Source organism: Leptidea sinapis, chromosome 30 (genome assembly GCF_905404315.1).
Source record: "Leptidea sinapis chromosome 30, ilLepSina1.1, whole genome shotgun sequence".
NCBI classification, from domain to species: domain Eukaryota; kingdom Metazoa; phylum Arthropoda; class Insecta; order Lepidoptera; family Pieridae; genus Leptidea; species Leptidea sinapis.
In genome coordinates, this window is record NC_066294.1 from 8,714,201 (window position 1) to 8,735,943 (window position 21,743).

The 21,743-nt window shown below is 36.3% G+C and overlaps 2 protein-coding genes across 2 annotated transcripts in view; both read right to left on the reverse strand.

The window, feature by feature from the left end:
- Positions 1–21,743, reverse strand: part of LOC126973756 (cytoplasmic dynein 2 heavy chain 1-like) — a 46,294-nt gene that overhangs the window by 16,006 nt on the left and 8,545 nt on the right. The window lies entirely within an intron of this gene.
- Positions 6,993–12,951, reverse strand: LOC126973680 (laminin subunit beta-1). Its single transcript, XM_050820992.1, has one exon. It carries the CDS (start codon positions 12,944–12,946, stop codon positions 7,625–7,627), a length of 5,322 nt encoding a protein of 1,773 aa, XP_050676949.1. The 5' UTR covers positions 12,947–12,951; the 3' UTR covers positions 6,993–7,624.

The following is a 21,743-nucleotide window of genomic DNA, read 5'->3' on the forward strand; positions in this document are numbered from 1 at the left end:
CAGAGTCATGAGGCGTCCGAGGTGGTAACATTCGGACAACAGCGGGCCTACTATGAACTCTTATTGGGATTCAATTGACAACCTAAAATGAACTGCTATGCTATTTCGTACCACGACGTGATTAGAGCTATCTAATTTAGGTTGACGTCAAATCAACTCATTAAATCGCAATGATGTCAATTGAATGTGAAAAATGATATCAACTGAATCGCAAATTAATTTGGTTCGTTCATTCATTGGTACATGGTACGCATGAGGTTATATCTCAAGCTAAACTGGATAGCTTATGTGTCAAAGTGAGCGATTCGAAAAAAGTTCCTACTTCCTTAGAGGGAAGGGAATCGTGTTGTTAATGATTTTTAAAAATAGTGAAAACATACAGTAAAGGAAAATTTTATTGATGAAAGATGAGGTGAGAATACTTTATCGGACTTTTTTGTAAAACAAAATACTGAAAATAAATACCAAAAATGAAAATACTAAAGACGAGGCAGTAAGGGCCCGGACTATAACCTGTTCAGAAGAACGAATTTAAAAAAAATGTCGCATCGCTTATTAAAAGTTGATGGTAGGCCCTCAGGTCAGTAACTCTCTATAGAGCTGTCATTTTGTTGATAGCGGCGACTGATCGCGCCACCGTAGTGTCGCTGTGATATATAGCCCATAAAGTCTGAGTTTATTTAATGAAGTAACGAATAAATATTTAACCAAGCGTTTAATGCTGCGTGACTAATAACGGCCGTTCCCAATATTCAGTCTATCTCATCTTATCCGTGCACGCTGTCTGTCAATGGGACGACGTATAGCTTACCAGCGATATAAGTTTGTATAGAAATTGCAATTCACGCGGCCCAATATAAGGCGATAAGAATGACTTATCGGGTATATTGAGACAGCTTCAGATTATTGACAGCTAATTACTGACAGTAGAAGGTAGTAATTTATCTCTATCTGTAGATAGTATATTGAGAACGGCCGTAAGAGTACGGACAAACAGCAAGACAAGTATTACTCTCGATAAATTAATTTTAATTTTGAAACAGAATTTAAGAGTTTAAAAAAAACTCTTCACTTAAAAAAAATAATAAATGTTTAGATTTGAAAAAGCGACATCTCAAGTGAATTTCCTAATATGTAATTATTGGGGTTGAGCAGGTTATCAACTATAATAATTGTAGATCCTGTAGATTGAGCCACAACCCGAGAGTTGAACAAAGACAAACATTTTATGGACTTTACGTCACTCGAACGGTTGTCTCAGTGGAAGAGCGTTCGCACGGAACGCGAGAGGTCGCGGGTTCGAGTTCCGTATTGTTCATAAATTTCGTTTTCAAAATTAATTTGTGTAATTACATATCCCAGAAGTGAGGGTTATCACCTTTGAAAAAAATATCATTGTCGCTTCATTGTGTGTCTTCTACCGCATTTATCACGTGGAGTGTTCCGAAGAGCTGTTTAACCTGATTCCTGCCGCCGAATTCCACCTTCGCACGACACGCCACAAGTTACGATATCATCCCCACCATATGGATGTGTGGCGGTTCTCCACAGTGCGGTTTTCAAGGAGCTTTCTTCCTCGTACTACAATGCTGTGGAATGAGCTTCCTTGTGCGGTGTTTCCGGGACGATACGAAATGATACACCTTCCTTAAAGGCCGGCAACGCTCTTGTGATTCCTTTGGTGTTGCAAGAGAATGTGGGCGGCGGTGATTTAAGTAATCACACCAGGTACGCTCGTTTGTCCTCCAATTCCATAAAAAAAATAACAAATTTTTAAGTATTTCTCTCGTGTTTACATTCAATGTTGTTGACACTAAACAAAACACCTTAGTAAGCACGGGGTCCAATTCCTTATGTCGCGAAATGCGATACTAAGAGTGTTTTTATCATTGTATACTCCATTGCAGCAAACCAGTTGATAATATATTCAATTATTATACCTTTGTAGTTTTTGACTGACTTAAAAAAATTGTAGGTTATACAATCGTGTGAATTTTTTAACGTATGATTCTCTGAACTGCATTGTTTATGGATGTATTTTTTTCATTTGAAATGGTTATAATTTTAATACTTACGGCTTAGATCATTTATACGTCTAAATAGACTGTGATAGATGTGAAATTGTCAAAATAAGTAGAGGTTGACAGTTAACCTCTGATTTGAGCAATGCACGCACACTAAAAGTGACTTATAAAGCTTGTCACGCACACTAAAGTAATAAAAATGCCTGTTTTCATTGGTTGTCTAACAGGAAGATGCTCTTTCTAAAAGTATAAATTATCTAAGACTTACAACTTGGTCCCATTTAAAAAAAGTAAGTGATCTGTTGATGAAAATGTCTATGAGTAATTGTGAAAATTCTAATTTTATAGGTATAGGTTATATTATATATATTTTTATGAAAATAAGGGACGAGCTGAGCAGGACATTCAGCTGGTGGTAAGTGATACGCCCTGCCCATTACAATGCAAGGCCACTCAAGATTATTGAAAAACCCAAAAGTTCTGAGCGGCACTACGATTGCGCTCGTCACCTTGAGACATAAGTTGTCAAGTCTCATTTGTCTAGTAATCTCACTACCTACGGCGCCCTTCAGACCGAAACACAATAATGCTTACTACATTACTGTTCACGGCAGAAATAGGCGCCGTTGTGGAACCCAAAATCTAGCCGGCTTCCTGTGCAAAGAGAGCCTCCCACTGATAAATATACCACAAGAGGACCACAACATATTGCATATTAGAAGAGTGGTAAGATCTTACCAGCTCACCGACAGTTAGCCAGGTAGATGCTGAAAATCAGCGCTGCAACCAGTATTGGTTTAAAGCGCAAGCTGAGCATATTAAGTATTTAGATTGTATTTTTATGTGTGTGGAATGGAATAAATTTTTCTTATTATTATTCTATATTATTGAGCCTAGATGGGAATACCGCCATGTTCTTGTTAATAATTTGCAGTTAACAACAACACGTGTACGGCTTCGTGGGGCGGGTAAGGAAACGTCCTTACCTAAAATACGATGGAGCGAGGTGATTTAACCTTTGAGGCATTTAACAGTGGGAGGCTCCTTTGCACAGAATGCCAACTAGATTATGGTTACCACAACGGTGCCTATTTCTGCCGGTGAAATAGTAAACAGTTGCATTAATGTGTTTCGGTCTGAAGGACGCCGTACCTAGTGAAAGGTGTCGACCGTAATTGTAGTGCCGCTCAGAATTTTTGCGTTTTACAAGCATCCTTAGTGGCACTGCATTGTAATGGGCAGGGTGCAACAATTACCATCAGTTGAACGTCCTGCTCGTCTCATCCCTTATTGTCATAAAAAAATCTTGAGAAGAAATATATGTATATATACTAGTGGACCCGACAGACGTTGTCCTGTATACACGTCTTAAATTTGAAAAATGAGCAGGAGAATTATATAATATGGACGGAATTGAGAATCTAAACCAATCTCAAATTCACTGAAACAAACAAAAAAATCATCAAAATCGGTCCAGCCGTTTAGGAGGTAGTTTAATTGTGAATCTAAACCATTCTCGAATATACCTGAAGACACACACCAATCTCAAATTCACTGGAACACACAAAAATATCACCAAAATCGGTCCAGCCGTTTAGGAGGTAGTTCAATTGTGAATCTAAACCATCCTCGAATCCACCTGAAGACACACAGAAAGTTTCATCAAAATCGGTCCAGCCGTCTAGGAGGAGTTCAGTGCCATACACACGCACTCAAGAAATATATATATTAAGATGTAGATATAATGTAAGGATACTAACATCCATGTATTGGTTGAGTGCAGTTTGACAAGCGCTCAGCTGATCGGATATCGTGTCAAGCATTGGCCGAAGTCGGGCGGACTCCAGCATGGCTGACAGCCGGGGATCACCTTCGATGATCCTTGTCACCTGCTTGAACACCGCGTCCACCTTCCGGAACCTGGCTCCCAGCTCACCTTCATCATTGTACAATATCGGTTCCAAGTAGAGCCACCTGGAAAGGATATTGACAAAAAGTGGTCTAGCAATGTTTCATGTCGCAAAAAAAAAAAAAATTGCGCAACAACTTAAAACGGAATTCCATACAAACGTGGTCATTGTCCTTTATGCGACATTCAGACATTCTTTTATAGCAATAGCAACGACTATACAATATTGTATATTTTATTAAAAAGAGCGCAAAAACAAGAATGATGGGAGTGTTTCCTGCGCTGTTTCTTCTCTCTCAGAGCGCCATTTGATTCCGAAGCGGTAGCAATATCTAGTATATTAGAAATGACATCAAATAGAAATCTAAAGGGAAGGGAGAAAATAAATGCCTTTAATACCTTTTTATGCCAGAATTTAATTTACCTACCTACCTCTACAGATATCCTATGTATAGGTATCGGTCAGTACCTATATATACAAAGATCATCATTCATAGATTTAAAAAAAAATTAAAACTTATATCGGGATTCGAACCTTTAAAAAAATAAAAAGTAAATTATTTCTATTTAGATATCGATTGTGTGGGTCTTAAGCTGTAAATGATACTAATTTCTTGATATGGCACCGACTTCAAAGCTATCAATATGTAGCACATAGAAATAATAGCATTTTATTAATATTAAAGGTAAAGGTTTGAATAAGAGATGTATTAAATTAAATTTTTAGTTATTTGATACTTTTCAGTTTTTGAAGTCGTTTTTTTTATTTTTTACATTTAAAGAATTACGAAAATCGGATCATAAATCTCAGAGTAATCGGTGTACAAAAAAAAATACCCATCGAATTGAAAACCTCCTCCTTTTTGAAGTCGGTTAAAAATGAATAAAATGCATAGTTTTTCATACTCTTTAATTTGATTTGGTAGGTATTAAAGATGACGACAATAATTTTCAATACAATATTGAAGAACTCTTAAAATTGCTCTGTGCTGCTTTCACATTTATAATGCCATTCCAGAAGTTTCGTTATCTGCGATAATATTATCTGTCCACTTAGATTGGTCTCCGCTACGCTCCAACTAGATAACGCAGGCATAGTCCCAAAGTGCGGCAAATAATACTACGTACTGGAGCAAGTCTGGAACAATGTGTGACGTTGACGTGTCACATGTTCTGTTAATAATTGAAACTAAAATGCCGGGTTGCGTAGTAAAACTTTGTAAAAATAATACTACAAGAAATAAGAAACACACTGGTGAGACAATTCGAGGACTATTGGGGATTGTTATGAGCCAAATTCAGAAAATTTTACACGAAGAATTGTTGGATGCCTCATGAACTGACAGCGGAGCAGACAGACAGCGGGCTCGCGTGGAATGGTGCTCACAGATGCTAATGAAGCACGAACACGGACATTCTGATGCTGTTTATGACACACAGGAGACGAAACGTGGATTTATTGTTTTGAACCCGAAAAAAACAGCAATCCTGTGAAAGGATGTTTGAAAATGAGAACAGGCCAACAAAAGTGAGGCAGGCGAGAAAGGTTGGTAAAAAAAACGGGTCCCATCTGCACAATCCCACTTGAAGATCAAAAGAGTGTTAATGCCGAGTGGTATGCTACCATTTGTTTACCCAGGGTGTTAAAAAAAGTTCGCGAGAGACGACCAAAAACCCGCGTTCTACTACATCATGACAACGCTTCTTTACACACGACCTGCAAAACTCAGTCATTTTTAGCTTCTGAAAAAGTACAACACGTCACCCATCCTGCGCATAGTCCCGACCTAGCAACCTGTGATTTCTGTATTTTCACCAAAATCAAAGATTTGATGAGAGGTTTACTTTTACCAATTCCAAAGAGGCAGTGATAGCGTTCAATCAGCACGTAGAAAACATGCCGTCAGATCTGTGGTCCTCCTGTTTTAAAAAATTGTTCGATCGCATGAAAAAATGTTTAAAATGTAAAGGAGAGTATTTTGAAAAGCAATAACATTTTTTAAGTTACGCAAAACTTTTAGTGTGACCTACGAAACATACAGTCTGTGCTTACATTTCAATATAAATGTCTGTTATACCTTGGTCATACTTTGTTTCTGGATCCTAATAAACAATGTTTTATGAATATAACCGACGAGACGAGCAGGACGTTCAGTTGATGGTAATTGATACGCCCTGCCCATTACAATGCAGAGACACTCAGGATTCTTGAAAAACACAAAAATTCTGAGCGGTAATACAATTACGCTCGTCACCTCGAGACAAGATATTAAGTCTCATTTGCCAAGTAATTTCACTAGCTACGACGCCCTTCAGACCAAAACACAATAATGTTTACACATTACTGCTTCACGGCAGAAATAGGCGCCGTTGTGGTACCCTTAATCTAGCCGGCATCCTGTGCAAAGGAGCCGCCCACTGATAAAAAATAAAAAATGTTTATGATATAATATTGTTTAATTAACTTTTTATATCATTGTTTAATTTAACTTTTTATATAATTGTTAAATTTATCTTTTAAAATAATTGTTGAATTTAACTCTTTTCTTATAGAGAGATACGGAGCTAAATTATTAAAACTTTCGTAAGATATAAAACTTTGTCTAAAACGGCTTCACTGTCTGTCAGGGTTAGTACTTAGTACTGACTAGTTTCAGACCATTTGGAAGTCCTTCATCAGGGTTAGTGTAATAACTGAATACGCGCTAGAAAGTTAAGTTAGAGTAAATTATGAAATATCACAGACATGCTTGCTACTGTCACTTAAGTAGGTACTCGTTACTTTAGACGTAACTTACATAATAAAACTATAAATTATTGTTAATTATTGCCGTTGATAGCATGTGGAATTTTTAGGGTTCACTTCATAGAAGATAAATAATAAGGTACCCGTCTTGTATTTGACAAAGGCCTCAATTTAGTAAAAATATGCATTTAAAAATGTGCAACTTGTTTTAAGAAAACAAATATTATCTAATCTCTTTGGTTATATTATTTAAGTATATCAGACAGGGAATGAAAAAAGCAATTACGGTTAGCATGATAAAAAAAAACAAAAATGAATTATGACAATATTTTATAAACAAATTTATTACGTTTTCTACAGTTAAGTATTTGTGCCTGACTTACAAGAATATTGCGTCTACAATAGTAACATCAAACACTTATCGAAATAATAAAGATAATTAAAACGAATCACTTACATATGAATGAAATAAAATAAAAAATATACCTACATCAAACTTTAAATCATAGGTACATAAATTGCATACAATTAATACACACTTGAAGAATTTAAAAACAGTTAGAAAATATAAATTAAGATAAATTGTACATTAATTAGTACACTCGTACACTAAAATTACTCTTTGGAATAGCGAAAATCTTAATGAATTCCACAAAATTCAAATGACATTCACAAACAATTGGCATACAGAAATACTTTATTTAATTATTAATTATAACATCTTCAATTACATCTATGAAGTAAAATTATTTACATACTAAAATATATATTTCTATAATTAGTTTATTAAATGCTGTCCGTTGCAATAATCATAGTAATGTGTCTATTCACAAAGAATGTGCTTTAAATGTAGTTAAACTACACATAATATTATAAAAAATATTGATCTAAACATTAAAATGGCACCGTGTTATAACTGTACTATAAATGTCAGCCTTTATCTATTTACGTTGTACAGGACCTATAGTTATCTGACCGTTTCGTTATTTCTGATAAATAATAATTCATCTGTGAATTCAACTCACTTATTTCTTTTTCTAGGCCATTCAGCTGGTTGTTATGGTCGTTATATAATTCTTCCATATTAGCCAAAAGTTTTAATTGCATTTGTGTGTCACTTGCAAGTTTAGTTGCGCGATTCAGTAGTAACTGTGCTCGCTCTCGTGAATTAGATGTTTGATTAGCCCTTTCTGATAGCGAAATATTTGTCGTTTTGAAATTCTGACGTAGCTCTCTTGCCTTTTGTTCTGCAGCTTCGGCTCTATTTACAACATCACTTGCTTCTTGTTTAACTTGGTCAGCATCGCTCTCAATTTTCAATATATTTTTCTGTAAATCGGATAGTCTGAGTCGAAGGTTTTCAACTTCGTCCATTGTTTCATTTGCTTTTTTCTGTGCTTGTTCAGTTTCAGTAGCAATCGGTAAAAGATCACTCTTGGCGGCGTCAATGTCATTATTCGCTCTGTCAATTGCTGTCTCAGCTGCACTTTGCGCTGCCTCAGCTTCATCTAAGGCTTCCAAAACTTTGTTTGCCATTTCTAATGTTAGGTTCGCTGATTGATTTACTGCTGTGGCATTCTGTTTAAGAGCTTTAGCTTTATCGAGATCAGGTTTCGTTTCTGTGATAATGTTTTCAATGTTCGTCAATTGTGATACGGTTGAATTGATACGCTGAGAAAGCTCTGTTATCTCCTTTGGTTCAATACGGATTGATAAGTTAAGAATATCGTTGGCTAGGGTTCTGACATCCGCAGGTGTATTTGAGGAATTCGACATAAACTCTTTTAAATCGGAGTTTAGACCCACGCTCTCATTAGTAAGCCTTTCAACCTTAGATTTGAAATCGTGAGCCTTACTAAATAGATCAGCGGCTCGGGATCGAACAGACACTGTATCTTGTTTCACTTGAGTCACAGATCTATACAAGTCCTCGGCTGTGAGTTCATGCTCCTTAATTCTATTTTCTGTTTTATTTGCAAAATCTAAAGCCTGATCAGCTTTAGTAATAGCACCCAGATCACATGATATACCACCACATTTACCACAACCTGCCCCGCCACAAATATCACATGTATCGCTCTCCTGCCCACACATTTTTTCATTTATTTTTGGTAAACGTGAATTTAATTCGGTCAGAATTTCTTGCAGTTCATCTAATTTTTTATCATTTTCATTTTGAGTATTATTAAAGTTGGCATATTGAGATTCAATAAGCCTGTCAGTGTTTTTAATGTGTCGATCTGTGTTTGCAATTATAGTTTGGATACTCTCAGCTTCGTCTGCTGCTTTTAAAGCTCTTTGTTTAGCTTCACGAGTTAAATTTAGAGCACCTTCAAGGTTAGCTTCTTGTAATTTTGTTGCATTATTGCCCAGTTCTTGTGTTTTTGATTTCAAATTCTCAATACTTTTTCTTAAGCCATCTAGTGTTACATTGCCTAGATTAATTTTTGATGTGATATCGTTAAGGTTGTCATTACTCTCCTTTATTTTCTGATCTGCTTTCTTCAAATGATCTTGTAAACTTGATATATTTGAAAGAAGTTCCTTCACCGTTGATTGTCCCAATTTAGCACTCTTAAGCGTATTTTCAACTTCTGAAAGCTTTTTTGTCATTTCATCAAAGTCTCGCGTGTAAGCTCCAGTAGCGCCAACTACTTTAATTTTGCTTGCATTTCCAATAGCATACTCTGTTTGAATTTTCAAATTACCTATTACCAGATCCCAGTTATCAAAACACTCACCACAAGCGTAGCACTGTGGAGCTTCCCCAAGATAGCCTCTAGCACAAATATCACATTTATATCCACCTATTCCAGGTTTACAATTACAAGATCCATTTTCGCGCATACACTGTGGTGAAACAGAACCATATAAATCGCAATCACATTCATGGCATTCAATGTTGGGATCACCCCAATAATTTTCTTGACATTGATCACACTGTCGACCGCCATGACCCGGTTTGCAGTCACATTTGCCTATATAAGGGTTACATTGAGGTGACTTGGACCCTCTTGGGTCACAATCGCAAGGATCACAACCAGTACCGAGAGCAATTCTCCAATGATTTTCGGTACACTGGTCACAATTTATGCCCATTACATTATTAAAGCACGGGCATTGTCCAGTTACTCGATCGCAATTACCTCGAGTAAAGTTTGTACCCAAAACTGAGCAGTTGCATTTGTAACAGGTTTTCTCTAGAGCGTCTCCATAATATCCATCTTCACAGTATTCACAATGATCTCCAGCGGTGTTGTGTAAGCACTGTAAGCATTTTCCTGTGAACGGATCACAATTACCCGGTTTGGTTAAAGCAATGTTGTCATTACAATCACATTTTTCACAGGTTCCTTTGATCGGGTCGCCATAATAATTGTCAGCGCATACATCACAAAGTAGCCCTGCGTAGCCTTCTCTACAGTCACATTCAACATCCTTAGTTTCAGGATTAAGTTCGCATCGGTCAGCATGGCTACTTTTCTTTGAGTCGCCCTTTACACCTGGGCATGGGCATAATCGACAAGGAATATCAATGCCTAATCGAGGATCGCCATAATATCCTTCTAAGCATCTTTCACAACGATGACCTTCCGTGAAGTCATGGCATTCCTTACATGCTCCAGTCTTATCGTCACATTCAACCGCATGTCCGTTACAGTCACATTGTTGACAATTAGGAAAATTGAAATATCCAGGTTGGCATAAGTCACATGCCCGTCCATATGTATTTGCTCTACATTTACATTGACCACTAGTGGCATCACAAAAATTATCAAGAGATCCAATACTATTACAATCACAACGTTTACATCCAAACTTGCTGAATCCATAAGTGCCAGGAGCACAACGGTCACACCTAGCACCTACTATATTTTCCACACATTGACAGTAACCGGTATGAGGGTCACATTGATAACTCTTCGAACCGGTAGGATCACATTGACAAGATTCCGATCCATTTCTTATGTAGAAGCCAATACTAGAATGATAATTTTTGCAAACTTCGGGTATGTTATCTCTATTTAAATCATAATAATAAGAATCGCCACAGTTGTATCGCTCAAACTCTTCTCTATTGGAACTGCCATTAGCTAAAAACGGTAGATCATCAATAGAAGGAATAAGTACAATGGAATCGATTAACACTGTTGCTCTATTGTTTGACACACGACCATCTTGCCTACCGAGATATAGCCGAATCTCAGTTTCTACGTCTTTCTCCAAGCAAATTGGGGGTTGCACCAGTACACTACGTTGTCCTGCAGGTAGTCTAGTTAAAATTGTATTATCCTTGGCACGCACATAAGCACATTTCGAATTTGGATCAATAGGGTAGGGTCTTTTAACAATTATTGTAGCTTCTTCCCAATTCATCGTGGATTGAGGCTCATATCTTATGACGATGTTATAATTCATACTGGTTTTTATATTATTAATGGCAAATACTAATGTGCTACTTTCAGGTAATTTCATGAACCCAGGTCCACTCCAAGTTTCTTTCCTACCTTCTGGGAAATTTTCACGGATAACTACGTGACAAAGCTGGCTTTGTATTGCATTATCATCAATTTCCTTATCGCACTGGCTAGATTCAGCTTCAAAGACAATAGAGTCAAGAGCACCAACAAAAAAGTTTTGAATGGGTTGATCACAACGCCTGCCTGTAACATTTGGTCGGCACTTGCACTGTCCTGTTATTACATCACAGTCATTGTCCAACGCACCACCGATATCACAATCACACGCTAAGCAGCCATCAACACTATCTGACAGTCCATAGAATTCCGTCAAACATTGATCACAATTCCTTCCAGTTACATGACGTTTACAGAAGCAGTTACCAGTCAAGGAGTCGCATCCTCGTTCATATATAGTGCCCAATCTATCACAAGTACACGCTTCACAGCCGTCGGGGTTTTGTGGCTCGAAATTCCAGTATCCATCCTTACACCTGTCACAGCGAGAACCATCAACGTTAGCTTTACAAAGGCACCTCCCAGCTGTTTTATTATTTGCTAAATCAGTCTCGTCATCACACAAATTCTCCTTGTCAGTGGTTCCTTCAGGGTCGCAGTCACACTGCTTACATATGTCAGGGCTTTGTAAATCTAAGCTAGGATCTTTATAGAAAGTGGGTTTGCATCTCTCACAGTTGACACCCATTGTGTTATGTTGACAATTATCGCAAACTCCGCCACTGATTTTTCCCGTCTTATTATAAACAGCCGGGTCAAAATGACAACTTGTTGCGTGATTATTACAATTACAAATTTTACACGCATTCGAAGTTCTTCCCACGGCGGGTTGCCATGGTAAATCATTATAAAAGTCTTCACAATATTCACAATTCAATCCTCGCGTATTATGTGTGCATTCACAGCGACCATGAACCATATTATTTTTCGCATTCACCCCTGGCAGAGGAAGACACTGCGATGCGTGGCCGTAACAGGAACACGAACCTCGTACGGTCATTTCATAAATCGAGTAATAATATTTTTCTTGAATTTCCGCTCTATTGTCCAGTAAATCATCACCGAGCGTATGCAGTTTTGTAAAATTAATTCTTAAATTCGTCATTCTTAGTAAGTTCTGCACCTCCTCGGAGTAGGGGTTTGTAGTTGTATCTATTATATTAGGTGGCAACACTCTAAATATCACTTCACCCTCGGTAGACGGTTCGACACCTGAATAACGAGATTCACAAACCACTTCTGATAAGTTCCGTTGTGTGTGCTTTGGGACGGAGGGGAAAGCTTCGTCGCAGTTGTGCGCAAAGTATCTATACACTCGCCAAGTCTTACCGAAGTCGAACGATCTCTCGATCAACATAGCGGCAGGACGGAACGTCTTGAACTGGATCATCAAATGCGTGAAATGAAACTCCGCTTCCATGTTGAGCTGTATCGTGACATTTTCTTTACCACTCTCGGATTGCCACCAAGTCTTGTAGAGCGTGCCCGGATGGAATTTGTAAATAATATTTTGGATACGATGGTTTAGATAGCGGTTGTTAATGGTAGAGTTTCTAGAATCGCACCAGAAACAATTTTTCCGTTCCTCGAGATGCGAGACGATACAATACCGCTCGGGGCCATCGGAGCCGCAGGTTGAGGAGGCGAAGAGTCGAGCCTCACGGCCGATGAGCAGGTTGCCGGTGGCAGGGTAGCACGAGCTGAGCTCGCAGGCACGGTCGTAGAGTCGCGGGTCGAAGGCGGCGCGGGCGCCGGTCGCCAGGAGCACGAGCAGCGCGGTGAGGGCCATAGCGCGCCGGCTCTCCGCAGTGTACTGCCGGCCCCGGGCGCTCGCCACTCCCGCGCCGCCCGCACCCCGCCTCTCAACCGAGCACAGCTTTGTTGCCCTGACAGGGCCGCATTCGCATCGTTTATTTAATAATAAACTTTACTTTTGTAACAGTTATTGTAAAAGTTAACTGTTTCAAATAGGAAGTGTAATTCCCTAAGACGCTTATAATCCAGATATTTTCGGGGTTTTATAATGTTTGTAAGCAACAATTTTTTTATGGAAGAGGAAGACAATCAAGCGTAGCTGATGTTAAGTTATCACTTTCGCCTACATCCTCTTGCAACACTAGAGGAATCTAGAAAGATATGTGGTATAATATATTTTAAAACTCAACACGTTTCACTTCAATTAATTCGTATTTAACCCCTTATTTCGAGGTTCATGCTATTACAGTAACCTTACTACAGTTGCAGGTTTGACGTTTATAATGAAGAAAAAGGCATTATCAAAGCTATGAGTACTACCTATTTAAACTGAACACTTTCTATAAATAATATTTAAATAAGCGTGTAATTGTAACAGTATTATCACTGTCTCCCTGAAAACGACATCTAGAAAGATCTTGAAACGTCGGGTTAACTAAAATAACTAATAATAGTAACTGTTACTCAAAAATCTAATGTAAAAACACAGTTACAATCACACGCGTTTTAATTGTTTAAAAGTATTTTATTTAAATGCGTTGTTGTATTTAAAATCACTCGCGTTAATCAAAGAAAATACTTTAAAAAATATTGATCACATAATAAAGAAATAGTTTACAGTAATGAAGGCGTAAAAAAGGAAATCTATATTTTTTTAGAAACGAAAAAATGAATAAAGTCACTGCTGAAGATTTTATTAAGCGTTATTTTTATCCATTACTAGCTACCCCGACAGACGTTGTTCTGTATATAATAAATAAAATAATATTTTTTATGACATAATGAAATTGTTTCACTGCAGAACTGCCAAATCATACGTCGAGAAATTCTCTCATAGAAAATATGTCCATACAAAACATATATTGGAAATAAAAATAATTGTTTGAACGAAATCTGGCCGTTTAAAGTGGGTCAAAACCGCGCCCAAATGAGTCGGTTGCAATCAAACATACATACAGGTGAAGCTAATAAAAAGCGTGTCAAAAATAGCACACAACTTGAATATATAATTGATATAGTTGGTTATCAAATGTCAAATATTGTAGTTGCGAAACATAATTTGTGGCAAAACTTAAGATTTATACTACAATTTATACTACAATTTATACTACATAAAAATAATCTGATTTTTAACTTCAGATACAGTTTTGACATTTTGACATTATAGTTCACGATATATGATTGCTTTTTGCTTAAACGCTTCAAACATATCTGTTGGCTAGGAATTAGATCGGCTCCTTGCCAGTACAGACTTACGTAGTACGCTACGGTTGAAAGAAATGTAAAAATTCTAATTAGTTATTAATTTGAACCTATTCCTTCAACGGGGAACACATCAAAAGCAAAACAAATTTGTTGTTTTTATTTAATTGCGAGCATTTTCATATTTATTCACCTTTTAAACCTTCTCTGGACTTCCACAAATAATTCAAGATCAAAATTAGCCAAATCGGTCCAGCCGTTCTTGAGTTTTAGCGAGACTAACCAACAGAAATTCATTTTTATATATATAAATAAGCTTCTGTCATCTGGTGACACGTAGTTTTCCTACGTCGCGGATTTCAGGGTAGAACCTTCACGGATTTTACCTCCGCTGCAGATGGAACATTATACTATAAAATACCTGCGATGGTAATCCTATTTTTCGTCACAATTATACAAACTTCATAAAAGTTTTAAATGCAAATTGAGAAATTTAGATATTTTTTACATGTCGTTTGAAAAATTCATCATTATGACTAGAGAAGCCATATCTTAACAAAATCAAAATTCAAAATGTAGTTTAAGAAAATCTTTCCGTTTTATTTTCAAAACCTAACGTATTAAGTATTTTAATTTTGTAGGTATTATATTTTATTACTTTATTTGAACTTAAAATATAATCCATATTTATAATAACACACACACGTTGTAAATAATATAATTAGGTAGTTATAAAATTAGTTTAAGAAATTATAAGGTTTTTATTAAATAGAATAGTGGTAAATATTTGAAATTGTGTCCGTTTGTTTCCTGAATAAATGAAATAAAATAAAAAACCCAATCGGCGGCACCAAAGACTATCCGTAACATGAATATAAAAAAATACCAATTTTTTTTATTCATTATTCATTACGTAGGATTATAATAATTCCTTTTGAAAACAAAATTTTATGAACGATGCGGGACTCGAGAGTCGCAAGTCAACTTCCTAATGTGCAAATATTGGGGTTTAGCAGTAACAATCAACGATAACATTATCAACTGTAAAGTAGATCCTGTAGATGAAGCCACAACCTGACAGTTGAACAAAACAAACAAGATTTTATGACGATACGTTACTCGAACGGTTAGCTCAGTTGGAAAAGCACTCGCACGGAACGCGAGAGGTCGCGGGTTCGAGTCCCGCATCGTTCATAAAATTTTCTTTTCGATTTGTATGTCAATCCCAGAAGTGAGGGTTATCACTTTAAAATATAAAAGATTGTTTAAATTAATTACTGTTTTACTTATTTTATGGAATTACCAATGATCATCATGTTAAGGTTTCAGCGTTCCTTCAGAGAAATTCGATATAGTAGATATATATAGTTGTGTAGTGTAACCACCGTAATATGATTAGTCTAGGTTTGTCCAACGCATTAAAACGTTCCCATGCGCGGCTAAATAACCAAGCCTACAATTCGGCCCTGGCTGAGGCGACGACCGCAATCGCTTTCATAATCGCTCGTGCGGCCGATCTCACTTCTCCGAAACAGGCATTAGCAGGCAACAAAAATAACGTCGCATTTTGGGATGCGCTTTTTGTTTTGACCATAATTGAGCGTCCCTTGCTTTTGTTAAAGCCTTAAAGGCCAGACCCACATTGAGCTTTGGTACTCGAATCAAATTTCAACGCTGATTTGAATTTGTTTATTCAGATGAATAAAACCTAATGTTTAACACGATCACTGTAATCAATCAATTATCTAAAGATTGACCCCCTTATTCATAATGGTCCGCTAACTTTAAACAGCCGGTTAGGAGTGTTTTTTCTCATTCTGACTTAGGTAGAGTGAGAATTAGCAATGCTTTAAGTTAGCAGACTATTATGAATAAGGGGGTAAAGAATCATTATGATGTTATGGGGTATAAGAATTATATTCAAACACATAACAAAATACTTTATACGCATATTAATATTTTTAATATTACTTCATAATGCGAGAATGGTAAATCCCATTTTAAACACATTATTTAATAACATGTATCACAAGATATATGTACATAATTAATTAAAAAAAAACTTTTTTTTTAATACTGTCAAAGAAGGGGCAAATTTTTAGATAAATCGCAGACGAGACAATTATTAAGCTTCACAATTATTAAGTTTGTTACGATTTATGGCTATGGAATGGAAGGGACAAAAAAGCTTGTCAGCTGATCGTAAGAGGCCACCGTGCTTTTCAGCTTTCAATTTATTTATGATAACACTGGCTGACCTGGCAAACGTTGTTTTGCCATCTAAATTATATATGTAAACCTTCCATGAGCTTCAACGAATCTATTATCTAGATTTGAATGATTGAGATCGATCGAATAGTTTAGGAGTTATTAGGGAACATACAAACATATATTATATATACTAGTTGACCCGACAGAATATATCATAACATCAAGAATTATTTCGTAAAATATGCTTCCTGTTGTTGTAATGAAATTTTTTCACAGCAGAACTGTCACACCGTGCGTCAATAAATTCTCTCATAGAAAATATGTCCATACAAAACAAATATCGGACGACGGGGGACACATCAAAGGAAAAACAAAATTGTTGTTTTTATTTAATTCCGAACACTTTCATATTTATTCACCTTTTAAATCTTCTCTGGACTTCCACAAATAATTCAAGACCTAAATTTTCCAAATCGGTCCAGCCGTTCTCGAGTTTTAGCGAGACTAACGAACAGCAATTAATTTTTATGCATATAGGTATAGATAAAATTTCCGTTAACTTCAATTATTATGCAATGGTAACGATCTTATTTAAATTTAATCACTGTATGGCGTATTTCTTAGCGTCTCAATAAGTAAATTTTTGCCGACTGATTGTAACCGATTTTGTATTATAAGTTGTAAACAGTCAAGCAAGCTTATCACGCATTATCCTTCTGTCAGGTCGTCTTTATTATGAGGTGTAAGTAAAATTTACCGTGAACAGTAACGCTGACTTTAACATAGACTGTGGAATGTGTTGCACCATCATATTCAATGGGGTTCATCAACTTACAATGGGGCCCCCATATTGAAGTGAAGGATTGACGAACAGACTTAGTTCTGCAGCATACGCGGTTAAAAAGATTAGTCAGTTAAATGAGATAGATACGGCGCGATGAGTAAACTATCTTATGTTACTCGTATTTCCATAGTATTGTGTCCTATGGTATATTGCTATGGAACAACGCTGTCGATATTAATACAATATTTGTGCTGCAGAAGAGGGCTATTCGCACTATTTATAACCTAGGTCCTAAAGAATCATTGAGAGCAAAATTCAAAGAAATAAACATCTTGACTGTTGCTTCTCAATATATTCTTGATAATGTTATGTACGTACACAGGCACATAAGTGAATTTGCTAGAAACTGCCATAACCATAATGTTAACACCAGGAACAGACATAAACTTATAATACCTACTACTCGGCTAAGTCGAGTTAGTAAGGCTTTTGTGGGGCGATGTATATGCTTCTATAACAAGATCCCAGAAAATGTTCAAAACAAAAGTATTGTAAAAACATAAACTTTTGTTGTGTCATACAACACAAAACGCAAGTGTAACACGTAGCTTGTCACGCACACTAAACTAATATTCCTGGCCTTTTTTTATCGGTTGTCTCACAGCAAGAGACTCTATCTAGACCTATAAATTATCTTAGTTTAAAACAATGTTTATAATATAAAATAACTGGCCTCAGGGATATGAATGTGTGATGTTCGAACAGAACAGCCGATGCTCTTCCGTCGCAGCGCTCACATCCGCTACTGATAACAGATAACACATTTGCGATCTGAACCCATTTAAATTGGGACTCAACAGTGTTTCATAATAATTGAGGAAAAAATGTACATACTTGTTCTTATTAAAGTTTTAAAATTAGTTTTAACTAAACAATCTATGCCCAAGGAGCAAGGTATCTTATATGAAAAAAAGAGCAAACGGGTAAGATACATAAGGCTCACCATATGAAAAATGAAAACAAAAAGCACTAGAGGTCAAGAGAAGCGATGCCGGCCTTCAAGATAGGTCCCTAAAAATTTAAGCGGTTGTAACTGATCCCACGATATAATTTCCGACTAGTGTGGTGGTATATGCTTGTTTGTTTAAACTTATAAACTTACCTATTGTAATCTTTGGCATAGTATAAGTAAAAATATCGATTAAAAAATTCTATAAATATTAAATTCATTGCAGTCTTATTGGCTCCGGAGCTAACTTCAGTCCGCAGATTATACAAAATGGCTGGGCGAACCAAAAGTTCTTTGCAAAAAGCGCGGTTGTGAATTGCGTAATAGGGGTGACGTCTTTTATTTTGAAGTGATGACTAATTTACATCGATATATGCAGTGGAGGGTGCAGGGGGACACATTTCTATCCAAAGAATCAAGCCGATCGGAGATGACTTGATCGTCAATGATTTGAGCCGCTATTCGTTTTGTTTGTTAGGTCGTTCAGAAGCAGCTGGCCCTGGGGAGCCCCGTCCAGAGGTGAGAATCGTGGGTACCGACTACACGTGTGGCCAAATTGACATCTTATATAGTTACGTAAGATAATACATATTATTCAAAATTTATTAATATTTTAAGTATATCGAATGTGAGACCATCGGAGCAATGAGGGCAGGTTACCTCAAGGCCCTCAACATCTAGGCAGAGAACCTGCCCTACTTATGTACTGCGTCTCTTAAAGGTCATAGGACTGGAGGATGTGATTTAGATACAAATTGAACTTCGAATATGCAAGGGAAATATCTAAACGTTGCTCAACTACGTCATCACAATGAGCATAGTCATCGGTAGGGCGTGGGCGTGCATCCGAGCACAATAGATCAACAGACCAGTGCTTCTTTCCCCAACAACAACAATAATAATAATAGTTCAAGTAACTGCTAAATATCATAGACACTACGTATACACACTTCAGTTATTTTAACAGCATCATGACGTACGGTATATTACTATGGAGTCATGCTGCTGACATTGATATAGTGTTTGCTCCGCAAAAGAGAGCTGTTCGTGCTATATATCAGCTTGGTTATAGACAGTCTCTCAAAGAAAAATTTAAAGAAATAAATATTATGACTGTTAATTGTCAGTACATTTATGAAAATTTAATAAACGTTCACAAAAATCGTCACCTTTTTGCTCTTAATAGTGATTTTCATTATTATAACACTAGAAATAAGGGATAGCTTGTAACTAATTCTAGTAGGCTTCATAAGATACATAATAGCTTTAAGGATAAATGTATACACTTCTATAATAAAGTCCCAGCCACTATTCAGGCATTATCTATAAATAAATCTCAATTTTTTATAAAAAAAATGGCTCTGTCGTAAATCCTATTACTCCACTGCTGAATATCTAAGTGATCGGACAGCCTGGGCTACATTGTGATTATTTTACAATATTGTATATTTTTATTGAAGAGCGCAAAAAAAGAATGCTGGGAGAGTTTCTTGCGCCGCTTCTTCTCTCTCAGAGCGCCATTTGTTTCCGAAGCGGTAGTAGTATCTAGTAGTGATTAGAAATGTCATCAAAAAGAATTCTAAAGGAATCAATTTTGAGAAAATAAATGCTTTTTATGCCATTATAACAAGTTCAATCATACTTGCTTTTAAGTTGTTACGGAACCCAAGGTGTGGCACTTACTAGGTTTTTGTAAGTTAATTAAACATCCACATTGTTGGTAAGTAGTAACTTCACAAGAGTTAATATGTGTAATGAAGTGCGTATTGGCAAGTCAGTCAGCGTTAATGAGTTCTTTGAACTATGAATACGAGTCAGCATCGCTAATCACTAATTTCATAAGTTTGTCTAATCAGCCTGTTAGTGTTGGTGGTTAATAATTTGGTCACGGACAAACACCGAGGGGCTTAATGTTTATAAATATTTTATTATTGCCAATTTGGTGATTATAATTTTATTTTTGTACATGTTCTGTCTTAAATGTAATGCAATGTAAAGATATTATAAGTTTAAAATTACTTAAAATTAACGACCCATATAGCCCAGTGTTTGGTGACCCTGCCTAATGCTAACAGCTAACATTTATATGTTGAATATAAATGTTTGTTTCCGAGTCATGGATGTGTATATTTTGTATGTTTAAGTAAGTATATTGTGTTAAATATATCGTTGTCTTGCATCCATAGTACACGCTATGACAAGATAATTTGTGTCAAAGTGTGTCAATATTACATTATATTATTATTATCACTTCTCCCTGTCATATAATTCAGTAGTGACAAAGCTAAGATAAAAACAAACCCCCTTATTCATAATAGTCTGCTAACTTAAAGCATTGCTAATTCACACTCTGTCTTCTTCTATTGACCTAAGTCAGAATGAGAAAAAACACTCCTTAGCGGCTGTTTTAAGTTAGCGGACCATTATGAATAAGGGGATATAAGTTATAAAATTGGAATAACTTTACATTGCGTTTATTGATTACCCACGGTTTTACGGATTACGGATATTATTACAAGGATTAAGTCTGGCCAAAAATACAATTACAGTTAAAATCTATACATATAAATAAAATTGGAGTGTCTGTTTGTAATATTTTTTACTACATGTACATGAATATATATAGGTACGGGACTTACACCAAAATAACATTTTTTTTTACAATTTTTGTCTGTCTGCCTGCCTGTTTGCTCCGGCTAATCTCTGAAATGGCTGGACCGATTTTGACGGGACTTTTATTGGCAGGTAGCTGATGTAATAAGGAGTAGCTTCGTTTATTTTAGAAAAATTCTTTTATTTTAGAAAAATAAAGTAGTGTTGCAATGTCCAAGAAACGGTCTAACCCTAAAAATAATTTATATGGGAAAACAACGTTTTCCGGGTCAGCTAGTAAAAAAACAATATTACGTTTATATTTGGAACCTGAACCAGCTGCTTAAAAAGAATAAAGTATTTCTGTTTATGTTAAATCAACGCAGCGCTATAAAATACAAAAGGAATATCGTTCCTCTGTGTGTCTTCTACAGTCTATTGTACACGAGATAAAATAGTTTCGGCAGCTCAATGATAACCTCTTTTCCAAAGTCAAAATAACAATGTGTAGATTATTAACGTTAGAATTAGTTTTAAAATTGATAATCTTTCAATTTCATTTCCAATATTAAACTATAGCTTTTAAGTAATTTTTTTTTATGAAAATGAGCCGGACGTTCAACTGATGGTCTTGAAGGACCCAAAAATTCTGAGCGGCACTACAATTGCGCTTGTCTTCTTGAGACGTAATGTGTTAAGTCTCATTTGTCCAGTTATTTCACTACCCACGGCGCCCTTTAAACCGATACACAATAATGGTTATACATTACTGCTTCATGGCAGAAATTTTCGTCGTTTTGGTACCCATAATCT

What these genes read in the sequence shown, in the direction of transcription:
- LOC126973680 (XM_050820992.1), bottom strand. Translation starts at nt 12,946, where the DNA reads ATGGCCCTCACCGCGCTGCTCGTGCTCCTGGCGACCGGCGCCCGCGCC.